The 23,432-nt window shown below is 38.2% G+C and overlaps 1 protein-coding gene across 1 annotated transcript in view; it reads left to right on the top strand.

Moving 5' to 3' along the window:
* Positions 1-23,432, top strand: part of bckdk (branched chain ketoacid dehydrogenase kinase) — a 38,430-nt gene that overhangs the window by 3,053 nt on the left and 11,945 nt on the right. Inside the window, exons 3-8 of the mRNA XM_067437764.1 lie at positions 187-297; positions 7,301-7,348; positions 8,427-8,546; positions 8,689-8,787; positions 12,888-12,961; positions 17,539-17,667. Of these exons, the coding sequence (XP_067293865.1) occupies positions 187-297; positions 7,301-7,348; positions 8,427-8,546; positions 8,689-8,787; positions 12,888-12,961; positions 17,539-17,667 (581 nt within the window). The remainder of the gene's footprint in view (positions 1-186; positions 298-7,300; positions 7,349-8,426; positions 8,547-8,688; positions 8,788-12,887; positions 12,962-17,538; positions 17,668-23,432) is intronic.

Genomic DNA, 23,432 nt, shown 5'->3' with positions numbered 1-23,432 from the left:
ACGTTTTCAGTTCATTCCTAAGGAAGCTTTATATGCACTTGAGCATGAACCTCAACTTCCATAGGAATGAATTGAAAACGTTTGCTCTGCTCCGCACCAGTGTGCATGTACCATCAGTGTTGGAGAAATGCTTCAGTTTTTCATTATGAGTTCTAATGAAGCTGTGTGTGATTTGATGTATTGCAGAGCAGTGCCAAGTATCTGCACAAAGAGCTGCCTGTCCGTATCGCACATCGCATTAAGGGCTTCCGCAGCCTGCCCTTCATTATTGGCTGCAACCCAACCATTCTCCAAGTGGTGAGTTTCCCTACGTCTCTGTTAGATTTCTCTGTTATCATTCATTCTGTTGTGACTGGTAGGGTTACCGTCTCTCTTACGTTTTGATTTGTTGGAGAAGTTCCACCCTTGATACTCTCAGAGGGCGTATGAGGTGATGAGGAGCTGGAGCCGGTTAAAGTGTTAGTTCACCCCAAAATAACATTTCTGTCATTAATTACTCGCTCTCATGTCGTTATAAAACGAACCCGTAAGACCTTCGTTCATCTTCAGGACACAAATGAAGATATTTTTGATGAAATGCTAGAGCCCTCTGACCTCTCCATTGGCTGCTATTTAATTACCATTTTTAAGGCCCAGAAAGGTAGTAAAGGGATGGTGTTTTTTTTTCTTTTCTAGGCTTGGTTGTGTTTATGGGGCGCAGTATAACATGTCTTAATACGTCTTTTTTTTATTTAACACCTCGTTTGCTTCCTGCTTCTATGAAGCCCATCCCTCTGATAAACGCAATGGTCTTAGATTGGTTAGATGGCCAAATGTAGTTTCCTGTATTTTTATTGGCTGAAGTGCCAAGCACAGGTTGTCCGGAAACCCCACGCCCCTCACCATTACGGGCAGAAGTCACATCTGCAGTGACTAGCAAGGGTTTATGATGTCACCAACCCGGAAAGAAGCTCGTTGTAGTCCAAACCGGACGTTTTTGTAGGGAATAAACTGCCATAACTTTAAAAGACAATATCTCCGTTTGCATTGAACTTTCAGGGCTGTAAATATGCAGATAGTGTTTATGCTCAAGCAGCAACATTACACACATACTTAAGTTAAAAAAGTGAAATCGCATGCAACCACCCCTTTAAAATAGTTCATGTGACTACAGTGATTCAACCTTAATATAATGAAGCATTGAGAATGAGTATAATGATTTAAGGTTTTGGAGTGACATGAGGATGATTGATTAATTAATTACAGAAATGTAATTTTTGGGTAGACTAACCCTTTAACTTTGGCACAGTGTTCAGACTGAGAGCTGAACTGACCATGTTCGATTCATTGTCAGTGTTGATCAAAACCCCTAGTGCTCTGCACTGACGTCTTGCTGAATTTGACCCTGCTTGAGTCCTTCAAACAGAATCCTATTATTGATTTGGGATGGATGGAAAGTGCATTATCATTACATGTAGGGGTTTTATTTAGTGCATTGATAAGTTTTAATGAGTTCACGTTGTGAAATCCATCTGACCATGCCACTTTTCTTAGATAAATCAACTTGCCTTCTGTGGTCTTATTTCATAACGGTACACTATCTTTTTAAAGTTTTATGTCAGTGTTTTTTTGTTGTTGTTGTTTTAAGAAATTACTGTCTTTTTTATATATGCAAGAATGCATTAATTTGATCAAAAGTGAGAGTAAAAGCATTTATAACTTTGCTAAATATTTCTGTGTCAAATAAATGCTGTCCTTCTGACAAATTTGAATTACAAATTAATCAGCACCGATAATCCTATTAAGAAGAAATTAATATTAATAGAAATATTTTTTAACGATTTCTGAAGGATCATGTGACACTGAAAACTAAAAATTCAACTCTGCATCATAGAAATAAATTACATTTTAAAATCAAATAAAACTAAAAAATATATAACATTGTAATATTTCAAAATAACGACTGTTTTTACTGTGTTTTTGATCATATCATATTTGATCAATAGCATCAAAAAAAGTCTTACTGACCCCAACTTTTTATTTGGTAGTGTATCTTTTAGCCCTCGTTTCGATAAATAATTTGATGTTTACGGTTATTTGATAACACGTTCTGATATTTTGAATGTGTTTAACTTCTGTGGTTCTGTTCTTCATATTGACTGTAAACTTGGCTTACTGACTGAATGCTTGGACACCTGTTCTCATGTTTTGTTTATGGTACAAACTCAGTCATGTTTTATTTGCGCATTGTATTATTCGAACATGTTGACTACAGTGGGGTTCAAAAATCAGATACCACTACTAGTGAAAATGCTTCTATTTTCTAATTTAATTATTTATAACAACATTATTATTTTTGCTTTAATGACAGCTGAACTCAAGCTGCACAAACTCCACAAGTTTGTGTAAAAGCTGATAATAACAGTCTCAAGAATGATTTGAGAATATTTTCAGGTTTAAATTGGATTTCATTGTGGACTTTTGGACCCCACTATATGTGTTGATGTCCTGGACTGGTCTGCATGAGCTGTTTCTCTCTTCAGTACAAAACATAACTTAGAATACTGACCACCACAGTCATTCCCCATTTCAGTGGTCCACTAACAGACAAAAAAAAAGACAATCAGCAAGTAATAAGTAGAAAGAGGATACAGTTTCCCTCCCCTTTCCCCTTCTTGTTTACTTCCTTCTGCGAATCCTCCTCCTCCTGTGAACTTTTACCCACATCTCCTCTGAGGAGAGTCTCGTCTACAGCTTGTTTTGTTTTGTTTGTTTGAAGGAGACGAACTCACCAGTTCAGTACAGAGATGTCCTGAACAATTCATAACAAATTCTTCAGTCCTAAAAAAATCTGTTTATTAACTCTTTCCCGCCAGCGTTTAAAAAAAAAAAAAAAGGAGGACAAAAGTCTCCAGCCAATTTTCAATTTACAATTAACAATTTTCACAAAAATGTAATAGCTCATAGAATATGTTTTTATAAATATCTGAGCATGCAATATATAAAAAGAAAGAGCTGACCAAAAAAACTTTTACTCTAGCTTCATGCATTCCTTTTTTATTAACACCTCAATATTGGCAAGTTTCATAAAAAAACCAACATTTTGAGCAATAAGCTGAAAAAAGTCAAGTTTTTGTGAAAGACTACATCCAGATCAGACTCAGAATGATGATCAAACACAGATGGAGTAGATCCCGTCCATCAACACCCCTAATGTGTACACACTCATCCTGGGTTCACATTTTATTCTCTAACATTAGATAGCTTTGATTCATATGATGTTTAATGTTGATGATCACGTTATTTTTCCATGCTTACATAATTTCGCTTGTTTTACTGCGTCTTCCTCATGTGTGTTTTGATCAGAAGATTCAGTACTCATTCAGAAAATGTGTAATAGTGCCCCCTAGCGTCTAACAAATTCTGTATTTGGCGGAGAAAAAGTTAAGCAGTATTTTCTGTAGAAGTGTCAACATCCTAAAAGTATTATTAACTTAGGCCCCATCCCCATGAAGCCAGAGCTTTTCCTCCCCCGCCCCATTTTAAGAAATATCTGCGTACACACCATAGACCGTAAAAAAATATGGACGACTCGACATCATCCGTTTCCGCTTGGCAGATTTGAAGCTTTCAGGCGGCCTTGCACGGCGCGGACATCTTGGGACTGAGTCTGCGCAGTAGAGCGCAGGAAGTAGAGCAGGAAGTACAGCCGCGATATCAAAAGCCCGCCCACACTCTCGCAGATGCAGAACAATTAATTATGTTGGTGTGAAATAAACAGTTATGGAAATGTAGAAATTAAAGCTAAAGCTCTAATCTGCTCCCAAAAATTTTGAAAAAAGTCCGTTAGTGCCTCAGTGACAACTTCACTCAGAGAAGCCGTCAGTCTCAGCTGTCAATCATGACGTCACACACCCCGTTTTTATAGCATCAGATAACTAGGGGTGTCAACAATAATCGATTCGGCGATGCATCGCGATGCGGGGCATGAACGATTTAGCATCGATGCGGCAAAGTGCCATAATCGATTATGTCACTGTTTATTTTCTGGCGGACGATAAAGTTGTGAAGTTTCAAATACTTCCGGTTCTGAGAGAATAACAACAACAACAAGGAAGATGGCTGAGGCGGAGGGAGATGACCGGGTTATTAAAAACGCGCTAACGACCCGAGGTGTGTAGGATTGTACGTATATTTTTTTTGCACAATAATCAATGAATCTATAATGACGAAAAAAACGCCGCAATTCACCTTTATTCCACAAGGTGGCAATGTCTGATACGCAATGATGAAGTGACGTTTCACTCATAGTTACCTCTGACAGAAAACGAAACAATAATCTGCAAAACTTGAAATGGCTCAGTGATTTACCGCAGAGAGCAAGTACTAAACACAATCATATGTTAGTGTCACTGTCACTGATGATGGATGTGGTCAAGAAGCTTTCAGTGATTAAAATATTGATTTTGAAGACATGAAAATGAGTTTGGAGAATATGCTGGAGATCGCGAATATGAGGCAGATGCTGGTAAACTGGTAAACGAGCTCTGACGAGGTCATGGTCAGATTAAACATCTGCTCAAACTGAATCTTTCCAAGCTCCAAAAGGTAACGAAATAGGTTTTATTTTATTCTTCTGTAGCTGTTATACTCTAAAATCAGGAGTTTTATATATTATCACAACAGGTAGAGGTCTATCCATGTTAAATATAGATCTGGGTCGCTAACGACCTGAATATGTAAGAATGTTTGGTGAAACAGTCATGCATTTAAGGGCTAATTGCATTTTATTTAATTACATTTTATTTTATTTAATAACTTTTATGTCAAAGATACAGGAGACGCATAGCAGCCAATACAATCTGTTGTTTAATATCTGCTTGTATTGCCTAATGACTGATGAAAAATTTGCTTTGTGTGCAGTAGAATTTTGATGCATCACAATGCATCGTAGAATCGAATCGAATCGAATCGTTACCTGGTGAATCGTAATCGAATCGAATCGTGAAGGAAGTGCCAATGCACACCCCTACAGATAACTAACTCAAACTAAACTTATTTTAAAAACAAACACTTGAAATGAAATCATCGTGATGATAACTGCCTTCAGTGACATAAACTAACTTTGCGGAAACATTTTTGAAGTGTAATTTTATTATTTAGTTTGTCTCGCGTCCATTAGAAAACACAGAGGGGCGGCTATACTGGGACCGGTCACCGGGGGGCGATCGAGGCGCGAAAGCTTCAGTAAATGAGAGGGAGACTGCAGGCTTGGTACACACGAAAACGATGTATACATGCCAGTCCAGTGTGTGGCGCTGTAATTCTGCCACAGAAATACACTAAAAATGGAGAAGAAGAGTTGTGGCTAGAAGGGGTACAGCAGAGAAGCAAGGCAAAAACTCATAAAATATGATGTAATAAAATAACAATAAATAAAATTGTTGCTTCTTATAAGATATTTTATTAATGCCTACACCTACCCCAACCCTAAACCTACCCTTGGGGTGGCTCAGTGGTTCATGTAGGTTGTCTACAAACCAGAAGGTTGGTGGTTTAATCCCCGGTTCCACCTGACCAAGTGTCGAGGTGTCCATGAGCAAGACACCTAACCCCAGCTGCTCCCGACGAGCTGGATGGTGCCTTGCATGGCAGACACTGCCGTCGGTGTATGTATGAGTGTATGAATGGGTGAATGTGAGGCAATATGTAAAGCGCTTTGGATGGCCATAGGGTCTGTTGAAAGCGCTATATAAATGCAGTCCATTTACCATTTACAATAATGCACATACAGTAATTAAATGAAACAATATTGATGTGTGCATGCCAGTGTCCGTAGTTGTATTGCCCTTTAGTCTTTAACGTGCAAACTTTACACTTGCAAACGTGCACTTTAGCGTGGTGTGATGACATTACTGTTTCACAAAATGTATGGATTGGCTGTACACATGAAAACGCAATGGTGATTGTTTTCAGATTTATCCACTCTGGAACTCAGTTTAAAAAAAAAATCGGTTTCATTCTCCCAAAATGCTGTATCCTGAATAGCTGTGGACTTGTGTACCAAATTATTAGCCTAGAAATCTAGACGCACCCTAGCGGCAGCAAATTTAATCTGCCTGCGAGTGTCGTCTAGCAACTCTCAATACCCTTCTGAGCTGTAATCCCCTGACTCTTGCCGGGCCAATCACATCGTGTATAGAGTCGGTGGGCGGGGACATAATGACGACGGCCGAGTTGCGTTTGCATGCTTCTAGTAAACACAGAAACTGGCGAACGGCGGCCTTTCGAATCAGCTCTGACCGCGACTCTGGAAGACTTGGAGTTCAGCTATTCTCTGAGAAAAGAACAAAGAGCGGCACTGAAGTCATTCTTAAAAAGGGAAGATGTGTTCGGAGTTTTGCCGACCGGATACGGTGAATGTTTAATCTATCAACAAGCTCTTCTTCACCTTCGTTGCTCTGGTTGGTTGTAGCGCTATCCTATCGCGTGCAGAGGGAGTCTGAAAGACAACCGTTTATCCCGCCCCTCGGATTGAGCCCTGTCTAGGGTGAGTTTCCAGACCAAACATCTTGATGTGGGTCTGGCTTGTCAGGCTACCAAATTATCATATTAGAATGATTTCTCAAGGAACATGACTCTGAAGACTGGAGCAGTCTTATTTTATTATTTAGATACTATTGCAATTCATATGAATATTTAGAGTTAGTCTATATTTATATTTAGAATTTGTGTATATTTAATATTTTGTTTATGTAATATTTTGAATTAGATTAACTTGTACATCAAGTTGAACGAAATGAAAATGAGAAATTTTGCTTGAAATAAATGCAGCCTTCTTAGGTAAGCATCATTTTTAAATGTTAAAAAAATTCAAAAATCTTGCCAAACCCAATCTTTTGAACAGTAGTGGTGGATGCCATTTTGATTATCAAATAGATTTATGCCTATAGATTTACTAGAAAACAAGATTTTTTTTTTTTTTAAGAAATTATGATTTTTATAGCGTCATCATGACATGCAAACATTTAAAAGGGAAATTGTCTAGAATTCGGTTTCCTTGTCCGCTAAGATTATTCAAAACCTTTAGCATGTTTATTGTGTTTCCCACTTCTTTTTATTAACATTTGTTCCTCGAATCCATTGAAGAATGTAAGCAATGCGCTTATGGAGGGTTGGTGAGGGGCCAAGAATGGGGCTCAAGGAAGGATGAGGCACACAGGCCTCTGGGAAGACCAGCTCCAGGAACCGAACCACAGCACATTTGTTACTCATATATTATACTCATCCATTCTCTCTCTCTCTCTCTCTCTCTCCACAGCACGAGCTTTATATCAGGGCCTACCACATGCTGAGCGACTTCCCTGCTGTAAGTTCGAGTTGACCTGCACATATTTATTCATGCACATCTTAGTCAACTGTTGACCAGCTTGCAAATTTCCATAATGAATTCTGTAACCTGAGAAGCCTGTGAGTTTGGTGTACTGATTCTGTAAAAGGGATCACCTCTCACCAGTGAAACATTAGTCTTTGTTGACTGACTCACTGACTATGTACAATGCTGACTCATGAATATGTTAAATGCAAGTTTGTCTTATGGTCAAATAAAAAAAAATCCCCCTTTTGCACAATATCTGCTTACTGGAAATATGAGGCAACTGAACCGATTGCTCTAGTTATTTTGGTAGCTTTTACATTGAGTCACAAATTTTGGACACAATGACCCATTCTTTGTTTTCACTTTCCCCCTCATTGTAGAGTAATAGTATATGCCGAAATATGACAACACAGTAATGCTACAGTTAAAACGTTAGGTTTTTTAAAAGTCTCTTACCCTTACCAAGGCTGCAACATATTTAAAACAAAAACAGCAACATTGTGACATTTTAAACAGCTGTTTTCTATTTAATACATTTTAAAATCTAAATTTCACATGATCCTTGCTGATTTGCTGCTCAAGCAACATTTTATTTTCAATGCTGAAAACATTTGTGCTGCTTAATAGTTTTTGTGGTAGCCATGTGACTTTTTTTTAGGATTATTTGATGCAAAGAATGTTGAAAAAATCATTTATATAGAAATAAAAATGTTTTATCTAAGTCACAACTTCATACTTCCTGGGATGCTTTATAAACGCTATATTGAAGGAGCTATAGATTTTCTTATACTTTTTTGTAAGTGAGTTCAAGCATTTAAAACCAACATTTTTGATAAAATATTTTAAAGATAATGAGAAATAAATTCATTAAAAGTGTATCCAAACATTTTCTGCTAGAGTAACTGGATCAGTTAATTTTTTTTGTATGAAGCCACATAAGCGGAATAACCGTTAAGACATGATCAAACCTCCAAGGGTTTATTTAGCTATAATGACTGTAAATTGCCTATTACATAGGAGAGATTAACATTCATTTTGCTAACCTTTCCACCAATGTTTTTATCTTCAGATTAAAGACCAGGAGACTGAGGCTCGCTATAGCAAACTTGTAAAACTTCTTCTTGATGATCACAAAGATGTTGTCACCATGTTAGCTGAAGGATTCAGGGAATGTCGTAAACACATAGTGGTAAGGTTTCAAAAACCCTAGAGGTTTGTTCTACCTCGGCAGAATGATCTTACTGTAGCATGTTTCTAGATTGTCCATGTTATGCTTCAATTGCGGTAATAATCAGTGAATCTGACCTAACGTTTTTGCATTGTTTGTGCAGGACGAGATGCTTGTTCGCAATTTCTTGGACACAACGTTGACGTCCCGTCTGGGCATTCGAATGTTGGCCACACACCACATTGCCCTGCATGAAGATAATGTACGTCTCTAATTTTCTCTAAGATTGTTTCAAAGCAAGTTACGTTGTAAAGATCATCAATTATTACATTTGTTAATTTCATCTACAAAGCAGTTCTGCAAAAAAGCTCAGTTCAGTTCTCATACAACAGTGTTCTCCTCTGGATAACAAACAAACGCCGTGTCATGTGATTCAGGCTGCATCACAAATCAGAGTTCAGATCAGTAGCATTCAAATATTCATCCAGTTCCTTTTACTTAAAGGGGGGGTGAAACACTCAGTTTCAGTCAATCTCATGTCAATCTTGAGTACCTATAGAGTAGTATTGCATCCTTCATATCTCCGAAAAGTCTTTAGTTTTATCATATTTATAAAAGAAATATAGGCTGTACCGAGTCTTTCCGGAAAAAACCGAGCGGCTGGAGGCGTATCGTGGGCGGAGCTAAAGAATGACAAGCGCGCAAAGCGGTGACGTCCTCAAGCGTGGAGAAACCCATGGCTATCTCAGCTAATACAGATATGATCCAGAATCAAATCTGAGGCAGAAATAAATTGAACAGGAGAAACAACAACACAGGGCGTCCGTCTCTGTGGTATGTACTGTATTTAGTGGCCTCTCCACATTTCTGTGTCTTTACTTGCAGTGTATGAGGACATGATTCGGTTTATGGACTATTGTATGCGACTAGACCTTAGAAGTAGCAAGCAAAACGGTTTTGCACGTCAGAATACTGTAACGTTATACAGAACAACAATGGAGTAACTGTTAGCGCATTTGAATGACGAAGCACACGATCATGTAGTTTACTCATAGACAGTAAAAGAAATGGACAGAGCGTTCCCATTGACGTCTACGGCGAAAGAATGAAGTCAACCTAGGGGCACTCACTTCCTGATGGCTGAGCGAACTGCGCAGGCTCAGACTGAGCTTGACGACGTAGATGTGACGTGAGCCTCCTGTCTGACAGCTGTGAGTCTTCTAGTAGATGTGGAAAGCGAAAGCTGAATCACGTTGTTTAAATATTTTCTCCCGTTGCTTTTGGCTCACTATGGGCTTCTCCCCATTCTTCCCCCTTGACTTTATCAGACTAGTCTCCAGGACATGTCTCCACGTCCCCCCGATTGTCTCATAGACAGTAAAAGATTGCCTGCGAGCGTCTCCTCAGGTCTATACGGTAATTTCTCAACTGTGCGACAGGGTCGCGTTGGTTATGACGCAATCGTTAGCCTATTTTTACAAAAACAGCTTCTACGGGGCGATAGTGTAAGATACAAGGTAATGGAGCCTTTTATACATTGTCATGTTTCTTTAGAAATAAACAATGGACAAATGGAGTCTTTAAACGTCTCAGATGTAAAGTTATTCACTGTCAAAGTGACTCAAAAATGAATGGGAGTCAATGGGATGCTAACAGAAGGTGATGGCTTGGTTAGCAATGGCAGCCCCTAGGGGTGGAACGCTTTCCGAGCGCTAGATTACCCCCTTGAGTTTACTGATGTTTACTCACGCGACGGTAGCCAATAGCAGAGACATTTGAAGCAGTTTAACTCACCGGCTGCTTCCAAAGCAGGACCGAACCTTTATCGCTGGGACCGCTCCATCAAAAACACACTTCTTTGGTATGATTTGGTGAAGTCCTGTGACAGCAGTGGCGTGGAAGTCCACTTTGAGACGCGACTGAAGCGATGCTTTGAAGCTTCCCGTCATTTCTGCGTTCAAATCGGTTCAAATGCAGCGCTGCCTTCCCGGAATGCTGTGCTGAAGCGTTAAAGTCGCTCGACGTCACCCATAGGAATAAAGTGGAGCGCGGCGCGCCACATAAGTGTTCACTGACGACTGGATCTGCATCTGAGAGACTGTTTACGGCGTGCATTTCCTCTCTACCGCTCTAGTTACGCGCGCGCGCCCCCTACCGGGAGAAGAGCCCGTACGGCCCATACAAGGACCTTCCGATCTATTAACGTCAAGTAGACCCATACTCGAAAAAAACTCGCCGAAACTTGTGAGAAACCGGAAGGAGTATTTTTAACACAGAAATACTCCATCAAACGTCCAACATTAGTTTTTGAAACTTTGTCTATGTTTAGGATGGGAATCCAAGTCTTTAACAGTGTAAAAAGCTCAGTATGCATGAAACAGCATTTCACCCCCCCTTTAAAGATTGATTCATCACGCCAGTATGGAGCCGAAGCGGGCCATAGGGTCTGTGCTGAGGACCGGTCTGGTTCTTGTGGTCTTTGCTTAGGATCTGTGCAGACGGCTGTCATGTAGACGAGACCTTCACATGGGATTGTCTAGTTGACGTGGTTTTTGCTGACAGTCAGGGCTTCGATTTGGTCATGTCAAGGTGCAGGTCTACCATCTGATCTGGATATGGACTAATGCGGCTGATGAGTATGAGACAAGCAGACTAATAATAGCATTGATCATGCCATTCTTCTTACAATGTAACGCGTACATTGGGTGTTATTGGAACCGTTCTCGGTTCCGGTTGACACGTTACGCAGCCTAACATGCGTTTAACTGATTTGATTAATAGAAATTGATAATGCGTTGTGTATGTCAGGTTAAAGAGATGTGTCTGCTTCCTGAACAAAACTATAAAGACTTTCAGAGTTTGGGTGCTAAATAGGAAATGGCTCTACCGCCTGAAGTTGATTTTGATACTTGATAGATGTTTTTTTTCTCTATGTATTATGAATGTTTCCTAAAATCAGATATGGATCTTAAAATCATTCACATTACACAAATTAAAATTTACTGTGAACAGTAGATCTATATTAGGATACTTTCCAGTTCTCTTTCAAATACCCATGAGCACATGGACAGAACATGTCCAGCAGCAGTAAGAGCATTGCCTTCTTCAACCATTTGCCCAGTGACATAAGGGTCTCATACAGGCAGCCAAGTGGGCCAACAATATTTTTGCATGACCCACATGCATAGACTAAATATACAAATGTACACTCCCACCCATCTGCTGGCATGTTGTAAAAAGACATGCTGCAACACACTGGTGCTTACTTGTGGAGGCACTTGGCAGCTATGGTAGTTCAGGACTGAATTTATGAGATAAAGTGTATGAACTCTCTTGTTCAGCCGTAGCAAATATGCTTTATTTATATGCTCTGTGGCCATATTAAAGTTTATTATTATTTAAGAATGATCAAATTGAAAATAATTGCACATACAGTTTAGACAAAAATTTAAAGGAAGTTTGTGTGTGTGTGGTTAAATGTCACCACCACATTTAAAATATATATATATTTTATTAATTACAGCCATAAATGTTGAAATGGTTATCAGAAATTAAACTCGTACAAACTGATTCGATGCAATCTTCAGTGGATTAATAGTTCATACATTGCTTTTTCGTGATTGCCCTAATTGAGGTGACATTCTACTCCTTGAAATTGTTTTTCTATGGCTACACTATCAAAAATTCAGAGTTTAAGTTGTAATCGGCTAAATTGCTCAGATTATAATAAATAAAAAAAGCTGACTAGCCCTATTCAGATGGGACTTATTTTCTAAACAACATTTGAGTTATTCTTATCACTCCATGTGTCTTCACGATTTTCATGTACTGATTCGGATGGGACTAATATCTGTGTTTATTACAGAGGTGGGAGTTTGTTTTGTAGATGTGAGCATTTTCAGAAGGTCATATGTTGTATTTGCGTGCATCAAGTATAATGTATATGTCTTTTAATTTATTGTTTGCTGATATAATGCTCAGGTAGGTCTAAAACATGAGGAGAAGCGTTAGAATAATACAACATCAGCAATCACAGACATTCGGATGGGATTAGATTCCTCAAGAGATTCATTGAGATTTATTCTCGCACAACCTCAGTATAAATTCTGGGGCAAATGAACCACTGTTTTTAGGCAAAGTATATATGTCAATTTATATAACTTCCCCCACCCCTGGAAAACTTTTAACATATGTGCTCATCTGTATCTGTCTGATTTTCTCACACTGGATAATAATTACAGTATAAACAGTATCTCTGCCTGTGTTGTAACACTGTTTATATACAGTCATATTAGCCCTATTATGGATGCTTACTGTATGATTTTGAGTCTTGACAATTTTCTGTGTTCTTTGCTCTGTCAGGCTGACTTTGTTGGCATTATATGCCGCCGCCTGTCGCCTAAAAAGATCATCGAGAAGTGGGTTGACTTTGCTCGGTGAGTATGTCATTTTTCCTTTTGTTTGCCATCTGCCTTTCATCCTACTGTCTGTTTGCATATGTGAGTGCTTAAGACTCGAGGACTATTTTAAGAGGTTATTGAAAAGCTTTTTGTTCTGTTATCAGTGCAGTCAGCTCCATTTACAGCAGCGTGTGTTTGTGTGTGTGCGCTCTGTTTGCCAAAGAAAGGGGTCAAAGCCCAGATCTCATTTGTGATTTACCAAGAAGAGTGTTAAAGGTCTCTGTCAAACTACTGTCTAACATTTGCTGTGTGGGAGCAAAACAAGCTTTTACTTACGCTATATGAGTTTAATGTGTCAACAGGCCAGGAATGATTTGCAGTGCATATAAACATGTCTTTCACAGTTTACTGCAGTTACAGTTATAGCAGCATAATTGCAATGCATTATTCCAAAATAGAAAATTGCAAGCTTAAAAAATATATATATATTAATATATTTGTTCTGGTGCCTGTAGATGTTGTATGAAATTGTAAAACTGGGCCAGAAGAAATAATCCTTATTGTTGACATTCAGGCCTTGATATTCAAATGTTTCATAAAAAAATTTAAACTGGAACTTCTGTTTTCATAATGTTGCCGCCCATGTCCTGAGGTGTGTGAAACAACTCGCACACTTTCTCACTGATGTCTTGTGTGTTAAAAATTCTGCCTTGTAAATCGTCTCATGTTAACTGATCTGAATGACCTCAGAAAACGGTAACAAGAGGACGTGCTTGCTTGTAATTGGCTGAACAGATTTTATATTTCACACGAAACACAGGCAAATGCCAAATGCACAGATTGTAGCATATATATTTACTCCAGAAACTCTACGAACATGGAAAACAGTGATAGACCTCTTAATCTTTACGCTAAGGAGAAAATTCAACACAACTGTGGACCAAGCGAAACATGATTATTTATTGTGTGGCTCAGCTAGCGACATTGGGCATCAACCACATAACAATCGCAAATACCTTTTCATATATGGTCAAATTTCTTTGTATAACAGTTGTATCAAATAATGTATTAGACAGGACTGTTAACCAGATCATGAACTAATGAAGAATGGGAGCACTGTGTGCTCAGGCTGTGGCGTTCTCAACTCTGTCAAAATAAAATTTTGCTGCACAGTCAAAATAAGTCACAACAACAAGTGTGGCTTGCGTCACTCCGACTTCATCCTGGTGGTGCGAATGCAACCAGGAAAAGGGCTGTAGGGGAACCTTTAGTTCTTGGGGAGCCACCCTGGTGCTAAAGCCCTATATGATGATGAAGTAGTGTGTACCAAAGCTTGCCTACTCTCTACTCAAAAGTATTCAGAGAAAACAATACATATTTTAGGGCATAGTATAAGTAGGAGAATTAGGGATGCACCGATACCATTTTTTTACTCAATTTTAATTACTTACATATTTATCTGTACCTGACATAAACTATGGAATGGCTTCAAGACACTTATAATATAGTGCATGAAGCATTGATGATGCTTTATAATGTTTTTGTGCCTCTTGGCACAAAAACTTGTGCTGGAGCTTGTGGGGCTTAAAGGGGTACTTCAGCGCTGGGAAGATGAATCCGTATTTAAACTGGGTCATTAATGTAGTAGAAATGTGAAATTATTTTTGAATTTGGTGCCTTCTAGACTGAGAAAAGACAGAAAATGTATTTTTGTCTCATGGGGATGAAAGACTACAATTCCCAGAATGCTTAGCTGCCTTGTGAGGCCATTCCCAAAGCCACCGCTACTGGATTACAGTGACTGAGTTCAGAAAGTACAATTAAATACTGAACGTGTGTGTTCAATATAACGATCGAGTTGCCGCGTGAGTCTCACAGCAGACTCAGATTAGGAGTCAGATTACATTTAACGTCATAAATGATTTAATGAGCTCTCGTGATGAGAGCTGGGGTAATCGCGACGGCATGCATTCACAACGCGTTTTCAGTTCATGCCTTTGGAAGCTTAACTTTCATAGAAATTAATTTGAGAAGTTAAAACACTTACATTGCTTCGCATTCCGTTTAAATTAATGTGCTGTAAGTGTGATCTCCATTCCCCATGCACGAGTTGAAAACATGCGGAAATGGCTCCCTCTGCTGGCTGTAGTCTTTAGGCTCTGGGCAAACATTCCTCTCGTGACGCAAATATCGTCAATTTGCGTCACAAGAGGAATTTTTCCAGAAATAAAATGCATAAATCTCTCGTCTCAGGGGGATATAAGAGGGGGGAGCACGATCATTTGAATATACTCCAGGGTTTCTACTGATACAAAGCCATATGCTTATCGCTGAAGTAACCCTTTAACAATAACACAGAATATTATACACACAGTATTAGATTTGGGTCGGTCTTGTCTGAACGAGACCCGATCCGGCAAATAATTGCGTATCAGTGCCGTGCATCCCTAAGGAGAATTGGGAAACTGCGAATCAACTCATTCTTTCATCCTGCAAATGTACGGATATGAAAAAAGAATATAGAGAAGTTCTCTAAGATAAGTTTATCCTCATTTATACTAAACTCAGTATTGACATATTGGTACATTCTGGTCAATAATAGTTTGTTTTGGTTTTATGTGGCTTTCAGGGAAATAATCATCTACTTTCAATATCATTTAGTTTTTGCAGACAAAAACAAAACCACTCTTGTGGACTTTAGTAGAAGTGGCGGTCAGGCTGCTCTGCTCCTGCTCGTCTCATGAGAGTCTCATGATTAGCAGAGGCTGCCTCAGCAAAACTGTCCTGTTTCTCTTCTCAGAGGCATGATCAAAGCGTTCTCTCAAAGGCCAGACTGAGCCCAGATTTTACTGGCTATAAATGAGATGCCCTCATTAATTAGTGTCAAATTATTTCTAAAATGTCTTTAACTGGCAATTTAATAGCTGGCAATTCATTCAGTATTTCCACACCAGCACTTGTATAACATGTTGTGGCAGAACCAGTAGCCTGTATTTACTTTTTTCTGTATGCAATTTGTTTGATTTCTATACAGTACCAAATGTTTAAAAACAACAGAATTTGTGTTTTATGATTCTGATCTACAGGCACCTTTTCTGAACTCCCAACAATGCCTTTATTGTAGTCTTGAATTTTATTCCGGGAATGAATACATCTCCAATATTCCTCATTCAAATAATTTAATTCCTAGGCAAAATAAAAGGTTGGGTTAGCGGTGTGTTGAAACTCCCAGTTTCGGTAAGGGACACAGCGTTTCTGAAATGCACTGGAAGTGGTTGACCAATCACAACACACTGGTCCAGCCGACCAATCAGAGCAAATTGGATTTTATAAGGAGGGACTAAACAGGAACTAAACAGTGAAATGCTGCCTTCACATGCTCTCGAAATTATCGTAAATACGAGTTTCCTAGGTAAAAATTGCACATGAACACCTTACCATTTTGAGAGCAGCATTACTGACAGACTGGGAAGAGATGTGCTGCAATGTCAAATATGTGAAAAACTATGTTTTTTTTCTTTTTTTCTTTACAGTCTTCTTTCAATCAATCAATCAACTTTATTTATATAGCACTTTTACAATTAAAGTTGTTTAAAAGAGGCTTCACAGTGTTAAACAGGACAATATTGCAACAAAATTAGATTTGGCTGTACAGTCGTTCTGGAGAAAACAGTGATGTTATCAGCTTATTTTAATTTATCGTATAGCGACAATGTTGGCAGATCAGTATTATAGTTTATAGTATTAAATAAGACCTAATTAATTAATTTTATTTGTATATTTAGTTGAATAACTTGGATCATAATTTTAGTGTCCCCAACTGAGCAAACCAAGCCAAAGGTGACAGTGGCACATGAAAAATAAACCTTGGGAGAAACCAGACTCAGTCGGGGTGCCAGTTCTCCTTAGATCAGAGTTATTGCGCCGGTGACAGGTTTATTGAGGATGACCTGCCGGTGAGGTGAATTCAGAGACACCAATTGACATGGACTCAGCAGACACTCCAGGATATGTTGGTCATGTCCAGATGCCACTCTTTTTATGATGTAATGAGTACATCAGGTGTTATGGAAAGTGTTCCTGGTTTCCGGCTGACCTAGTTAATGCAGCCTAACAATCAGTCAATTGATTTCAATAATGAAAGTTAAAAATGTTCTATGTCTATGCCATAGTAAACAATTGTGTTTTTAGTCTAGATTTAAACTGACTGAGTGTGTCTGCTTCCCTACTAGGAAGACTATTCCAGAGTTTAGGTGCTAAATAGGAAAAGGTTCGACCGCCTGCAGTTGATTTTTCTAGGTATTATCAACTGGCCTGTGTTTTTTGAGACTGCAATAAACGTGATGGAGTATAATGTGTTAAGAGTTCGCATTATACATGATCTCTTAACACGTATAATAATAATAATAATAATAACTATACATTCTTTACACTGGGGAGCTAGACCATTTAATAAGCAATTAATAAGCAAGATTTTAAAATGTATGCAATGTTTAATAGGGAGCAAACCTCTTTCAACCTAAGAGGTTAACTAAGAACACTGGAGTGGAGACAAGTGACAATCTTTCCAAACTTGATTGGTGGTGTAAATGTCTTGCCTCTGTTCCTTGCAGACGGCTCTGTGAGCATCAGTATGGGAATTCTCCACGGGTTCGTATCAACGGCCATGTGGCGGCCCGCTTTCCCTTCATTCCACTGCCTCTGGACTACATTCTGCCTGAGCTGCTGAAGAACGCCATGAGGTAACATTCCTGTCACGTATAGGTCAATGACAACACACGACACACTTCCTGTTCTACTATGCTAATTAGCTAATATTTAATTCCTGGTCAGGAATTTGTCAGATTTGTTGTTGATGCAGTTGCATTATTTGGACTGTAGGGAGTGTTGTCTTAGCCGTCACTTGTATAGACAACTCTAGAACCATTACCACTATAATGCAGTGAAATCTGTTGTTGCATGAACTATGACCCAAAAATATGTGTATTTTGCCTGTCTGTCAGCGCATGAAGGAGTTATTGTACTGTGACCTTGTGTTAACACAATAGCCTTTGGTGAGACGCCAGGAAAAACAAGTCATTTACATTTCAGGCAAGTTATGCAGGAAGCCTGGAATTTGAAACTAGAATTTTGTACTGAATTGTTGGATGTTTGCTGTTCAATCTGGCGCAGTTATGGCATCCACGGCTCATTGAGCCCCATTTGTCAGGCAGAAGTTATGAAATCATTTAAATGAATAAAGAAGTCTAAAGCACTTAAGTAATATAGAAGTTTTTATTATACAAGGCTTATAATATCTAAAATATTATGTGTTTTATCTGACCAAATAATTTGACAAAAAAGGCAAACTAAAGCTACATGTTTTATTTTAGTATGTACAAAAATGCACACAAAAAAGCTCAGAAGGAAAAAAACATACATTGACAACAACATAATCACTAATTTTTTTGTATCTCTCTCGTTTTTGCATATTTTCATCATTTATTTGTATGACATCTTGGCCAAAAATTATATAATTTGGCATGTTTCATTCATTGTGTTATCACAAATCCAACAATTGACTCCAAGCACTACTAAAACTATAGATTTAGTAGTGCTTGGAGTCAATTGTTGGATTTGTATAGTTTACAATATACAATTTTTGGATATTGTGTATATATACAATATCCAAAAATATTTAACAAATTTGGTATATTTGAATAAAGGGTGAAGATGTCAATTTTCCCAGGCTGGACATTACTTTTGGCCACTACACATACAAATCTTTAAAAGTTAATGATTATACTAGGATAATATTTCTAAAGGATATTGCATAAAGAGTACGTTTTTTACGGTAATTAGTACGGTAATTATTGATTTATTGATTCGTTATTTTGCTGACACAATGCTTTCAGACCTTCTGAACTTGTATTATTTGAGCTTGCTTAGACAAGAATCAATAGGCCTATTGTTCATATTTTCACATGCTGAATAATAAATTACTGCTAAAAGCATCCCATAGATTCCATTACCACATAACGGTAACAACCACCCAGCATACCCTAGTAACCATATAGCAATGCACTAAAATCCACCAAGTTCCAACAACACCCTAGTTTTTTGTCTAAAAATTGTTGTCTGCATGTGCAAACGGCACAAGTTCAAGCTGAATTTCCAGTTATGGGACCTATCTTAGCAAAGAACTCCTTTATCTATGTGAATATTTTGCTGTTTTAGCAAAGTTCGTATAAGGTCACCCATCTGTGGTGTTCTGACACTGGTTGCCTGCCAAGTTCAATGCCACGATACAGGTTTTCTATGATGGTGGCTGACAAGCGAACCAAACAAGCCTCTCAAAATAATGCAGTCTGCTGAAACCAACCTGTATATTTAACAAGATATATCTCCATACCTGCATGATAATCAATGTGGAGCAGCCTGGAGGTCTGTAGTTATACTTTTTTTATCATTTAACAAAAAAGGTAGTAGGGGTTGCACAGACTAGTCTACTTACCATGACACGTTAAGCTTAACGTCGACTACTCCCTGACCATGACCTATAGAGGGCTCAACAGGATGATAAATCTATGAAATCTACATTTATGCTCTGTTTCCATCAGTTAAAAATACAAATAAATGCATACTCTGAGAGCGCTCTACAAGATATGTTTAATTATACTAATTGGATGCTCAAAATTGATGTGTTAAAATGTACGTTTAAAAAACAGTTTATTGTACATAGATTTAAAGGGTTATGTAAAAAACTGTTTATTGTACATAGATTTAAAGGGTTATGTAACCCAAAAAGGAAAATTCTGTAACTAATTACTAACCCTAATGTTGTTCGACACCCGTAAGACCTCCGCTCATCTTCTGAACACAATTGAAGATATTTGTGTTGAAATTCGATGGCTCAGAAAGGCCTTCATTGACACCAATGTCATTTCCTCTCTCAAGACCCATAAAAGGGACTGAAGATGTCATTACAGTCCCCATCTCACTACAGTGGCCCTACAATCATTTTATGAAGCGCCGAAAATAATTTTTGTGCGCAAAAACTAAATGACGACTTATATAGTGATGTCGGATTTCAAAACACTTCTTCCTGAAGCCTCGTAGCTTAATGACACCGATTCATGTTCCGGATCGGGTGTCAAACCGGCAAACTGCTTAAATCACGTGACTTCGGCGATCCGAACCGCTGATTCGATATACTGATTCATAACTGTTTGATGTCTTTAGTGCCCTTTATGGGTCTTGAGAGAGGAAATGACATAGGTGTCAATGAAGGCCTGTCTGAGCCATCGGATTTCAACACTAATATCTTCATGTGTGTTATGAAGATGAACGGAGGTCTTTTGGGTGTCCAACGACATGAGGGGGGAGTAATTAATGACAGAATTTTCATTTTTGGGTGAACTAACCCTTTAATTGCCTTATATCTTGTCACTTGCAGATCACACACACACAGAAACATTCAATAGTGCAGAAATGTATTGTCAACACTGTTTTTTGTTTGTTTTTTTACCAATAAAATCGCTTGGAAATTGAAAAGTTCTAGCATTTCATAGTAACTAAAACCCACAGCTTCTCTATTAGTCGATGCTGTCATGTAGAATTCTTTCACATGCAATCGCTCTCTCGCTAATGCATTTAAATGAATGTAATCTTTACTATGCTATTTTAACTGATTTAGAACAAGCAGAAATCTGTGAGAAATATAAGATCCCAAAGACAAAAAAATGATAAAAATAAACTGATGTTGGAGCAATTGCCTTGTGAGCAGTGCTCTGTCTAATGACTCCTTCACGTGTATTCGGAAATTTGATAATTCCCACTTCTGAAGCCGTAATTTCGAGCTTATTCCATTTAAATTTTGAAATGCGAGGGCAATGTTCATGTGCAATTTTTACGTAGGAAACTCGTATTTACGATAATTCCGATAGCATGTGAAGGCGGCGATATCTGCCAAAGCTGTGCACAAGACAACAACAGTATCTGACATGTCATCGCTTATGGCGAAAAATAGTCCTGACTCGTTCCTCTGCTTTTCCTCTGCATTTCATTATCTTACAAAAGTCTAGTACCGAGAAAAAACATTGCATTGGGAGGCATGTTAAAATGCACACCTTTTTTTCAAAATATACATAAACTAATGTGAAAAAAAATCTTTATTAATCTTGTCTGTGCAAGTTATAGCCAATATTTCAGCTCTTAAAAATATGTAAACCACTCAACTCTTGACTTTCACACAATACGATCAAGGGTGGAACGGTTTGTTTAAATGTAATAATGAGAAATTCTTGACCAAGTACAGTAAGAATTTTACAGTATTGTACTTATTTGTATGGAAGAATTAATGTTTTTCATTAACCATAAATATGAGTAACTGTTTTTATGCCTTAACCCCAATGACCATTATAAGTGCAGTACTTTAAATTTGATTTGTGCTTCTTTTTTCAAATTGAGACATATATTGATCTTGTTCTCATGGTTCTTTACACTTGGATCAGACTCATCCAGTCATTAGAGAACGGCATGTTCCTGGCAGAAGGGCAGGTCACAGTTGGTTAATACAGCAGTACAGTTCCCCCTAGTGAGAGTGACCCAAGACACACTCATCACGTTTCCTCATTCATTTGATTTCTTGGCATGACTTTATATTAAAATGGGTAGAGACAGTGGCAAATTACCTTTTGATTGGCCAAAATCTGTGACATCAAAACATTTCAACATTGTTTTGAATATTAATTAGATTATATTCAATTCAAACCTGACAACTCTAAATAGTTTTAGCATGTTATTGAATATGGCAATGTTAATGTATTTGGTTTTGGCTGACTAGATCTGCTATGCTGTTGATTATTGCTGCTGCAGAGCAAATATGGACTTGTTATTGCTAATAGATGCACAAATACGCTGCTGTGAGTAAACAACATATGCTGCATGAATAGGAGGTGGAGGATGTCAGGACTAGCCTACAGCAAACCATGAATGAACTAGACTATTTAAGCATGTCGAGCAAGCAATCTCATTAGCTGCAGGATCAGCGGCGGTCTATCAGCTTGCGCCATGCGATAATGATGTGATTGTTTGCAGACTGCATGCAAAGTACCTATCAGCCGGCGACCTCTAAAGTTTCATGACTGAACTAGATATACACTATATTGCCAAAAGTTTTGGGATGCCTGCCTTTACATGCACATGCTCTTTAATGACATCCCATTCTTAATCCGTAGGGTTTAATATGGAATAGGTCCACCCTTAACAGCTATAACAGCTTAAACTCTTCTGGGAAGGCTTTCCACAAGGTTTAGAAGTGTGTTTATGGGTTTTTTTGACCATTCTTCTAGAAGCGCATTTGTGAGGTCAGGCACTGATGGACAAGAAGACCTGGCTCGCAGTGTCCGCTCTAATTCATCCCAAGGGTGTTCTATCGGGTTGTAGGGGTGTAAGAAAATATCGATATGTGAGAATATCATATTATGTTTGCCGATACTGTATCGATTCTCGAGAACTCTGTATTGATATTTATATATTTATTTTTTAACATCCAAGATTTGTGGCTTTGTGTTCGGTTTAAACCACAGACCGTATAAAACCCAACCACTACACGACGTATAGTGTAGTGTACAGAACGTAACTGACACGGAGCCGGAGAAGTTCAACGCTAAAAAACCTAGCTCACAAGACGATATAATTATTCTGCTCCCGCGGTATAAAGAGCTGAAGTGTGGACTCATTTTGGCTTCAGCTATAAAGAACCCACTAAGGAAATCAACAAGAATCATTTTGTTTGCAAAATTGGCTAAGTTAAAAATTAAATGATCTGGAAACACTTTGAATCTTAGAGCTCGCTTAACATCCCGACATTATCCGCGCTGCTGAGAAGCGTTTCGATAGAATATGTACAGCACTTTTCACTCTATGTAACAAAATAAGCACACACAAAAATTGACAGCGGTGGCAGCAGAACGAAAGCATCTGATCACAGCGATGTGGATATTATGCACCAGCTCTGCAGTTCAGTAGCCTACTTGAAATGGCACTTTATACAATAGACTGCTTTAAAGAAAACAGCTTTACATTATTAAATATATGACAAGTCATGGAACTATGTACTTTCTGTTGTTAAATAGTTTAGAGATGAAAAACTGCTATACTGTGAACCTTAGAAACATATATACATAAAGTATGCTGTCACTTTAATATTTTTCATTTACTTAGATTGCTCAAAATACTGATTAGTGATATAAATGATACTCTTAATTAAATAAAATGGGTACTTGTCATGGTTTATGTATATGGTTGTTCTTTATTCTTTTAAATTAGATCTTTCTTTTAAAAAACACACACAAAAAAGAAATATTGCAATACAATGTTGCAGTATATAGCAGTAAATCGTATTGTAACCCCTGTATTGTGATATCTATCGTACCGCCAGAGACTCGTCAAGACAGGCCAGTTAAGTTCCTCCACACCAACCTCGCTCAATCCATAGCCCCGTTTCCACCAAAATTACCTGGAA

This window comes from Pseudorasbora parva, chromosome 3, assembly GCF_024679245.1.
Source record: "Pseudorasbora parva isolate DD20220531a chromosome 3, ASM2467924v1, whole genome shotgun sequence".
Taxonomy (NCBI): Eukaryota; Metazoa; Chordata; class Actinopteri; order Cypriniformes; family Gobionidae; genus Pseudorasbora; species Pseudorasbora parva.
The sequence above is the reverse complement of the archived record's forward strand: the minus strand, read 5'-3'. Positions and strand labels throughout refer to the sequence as shown.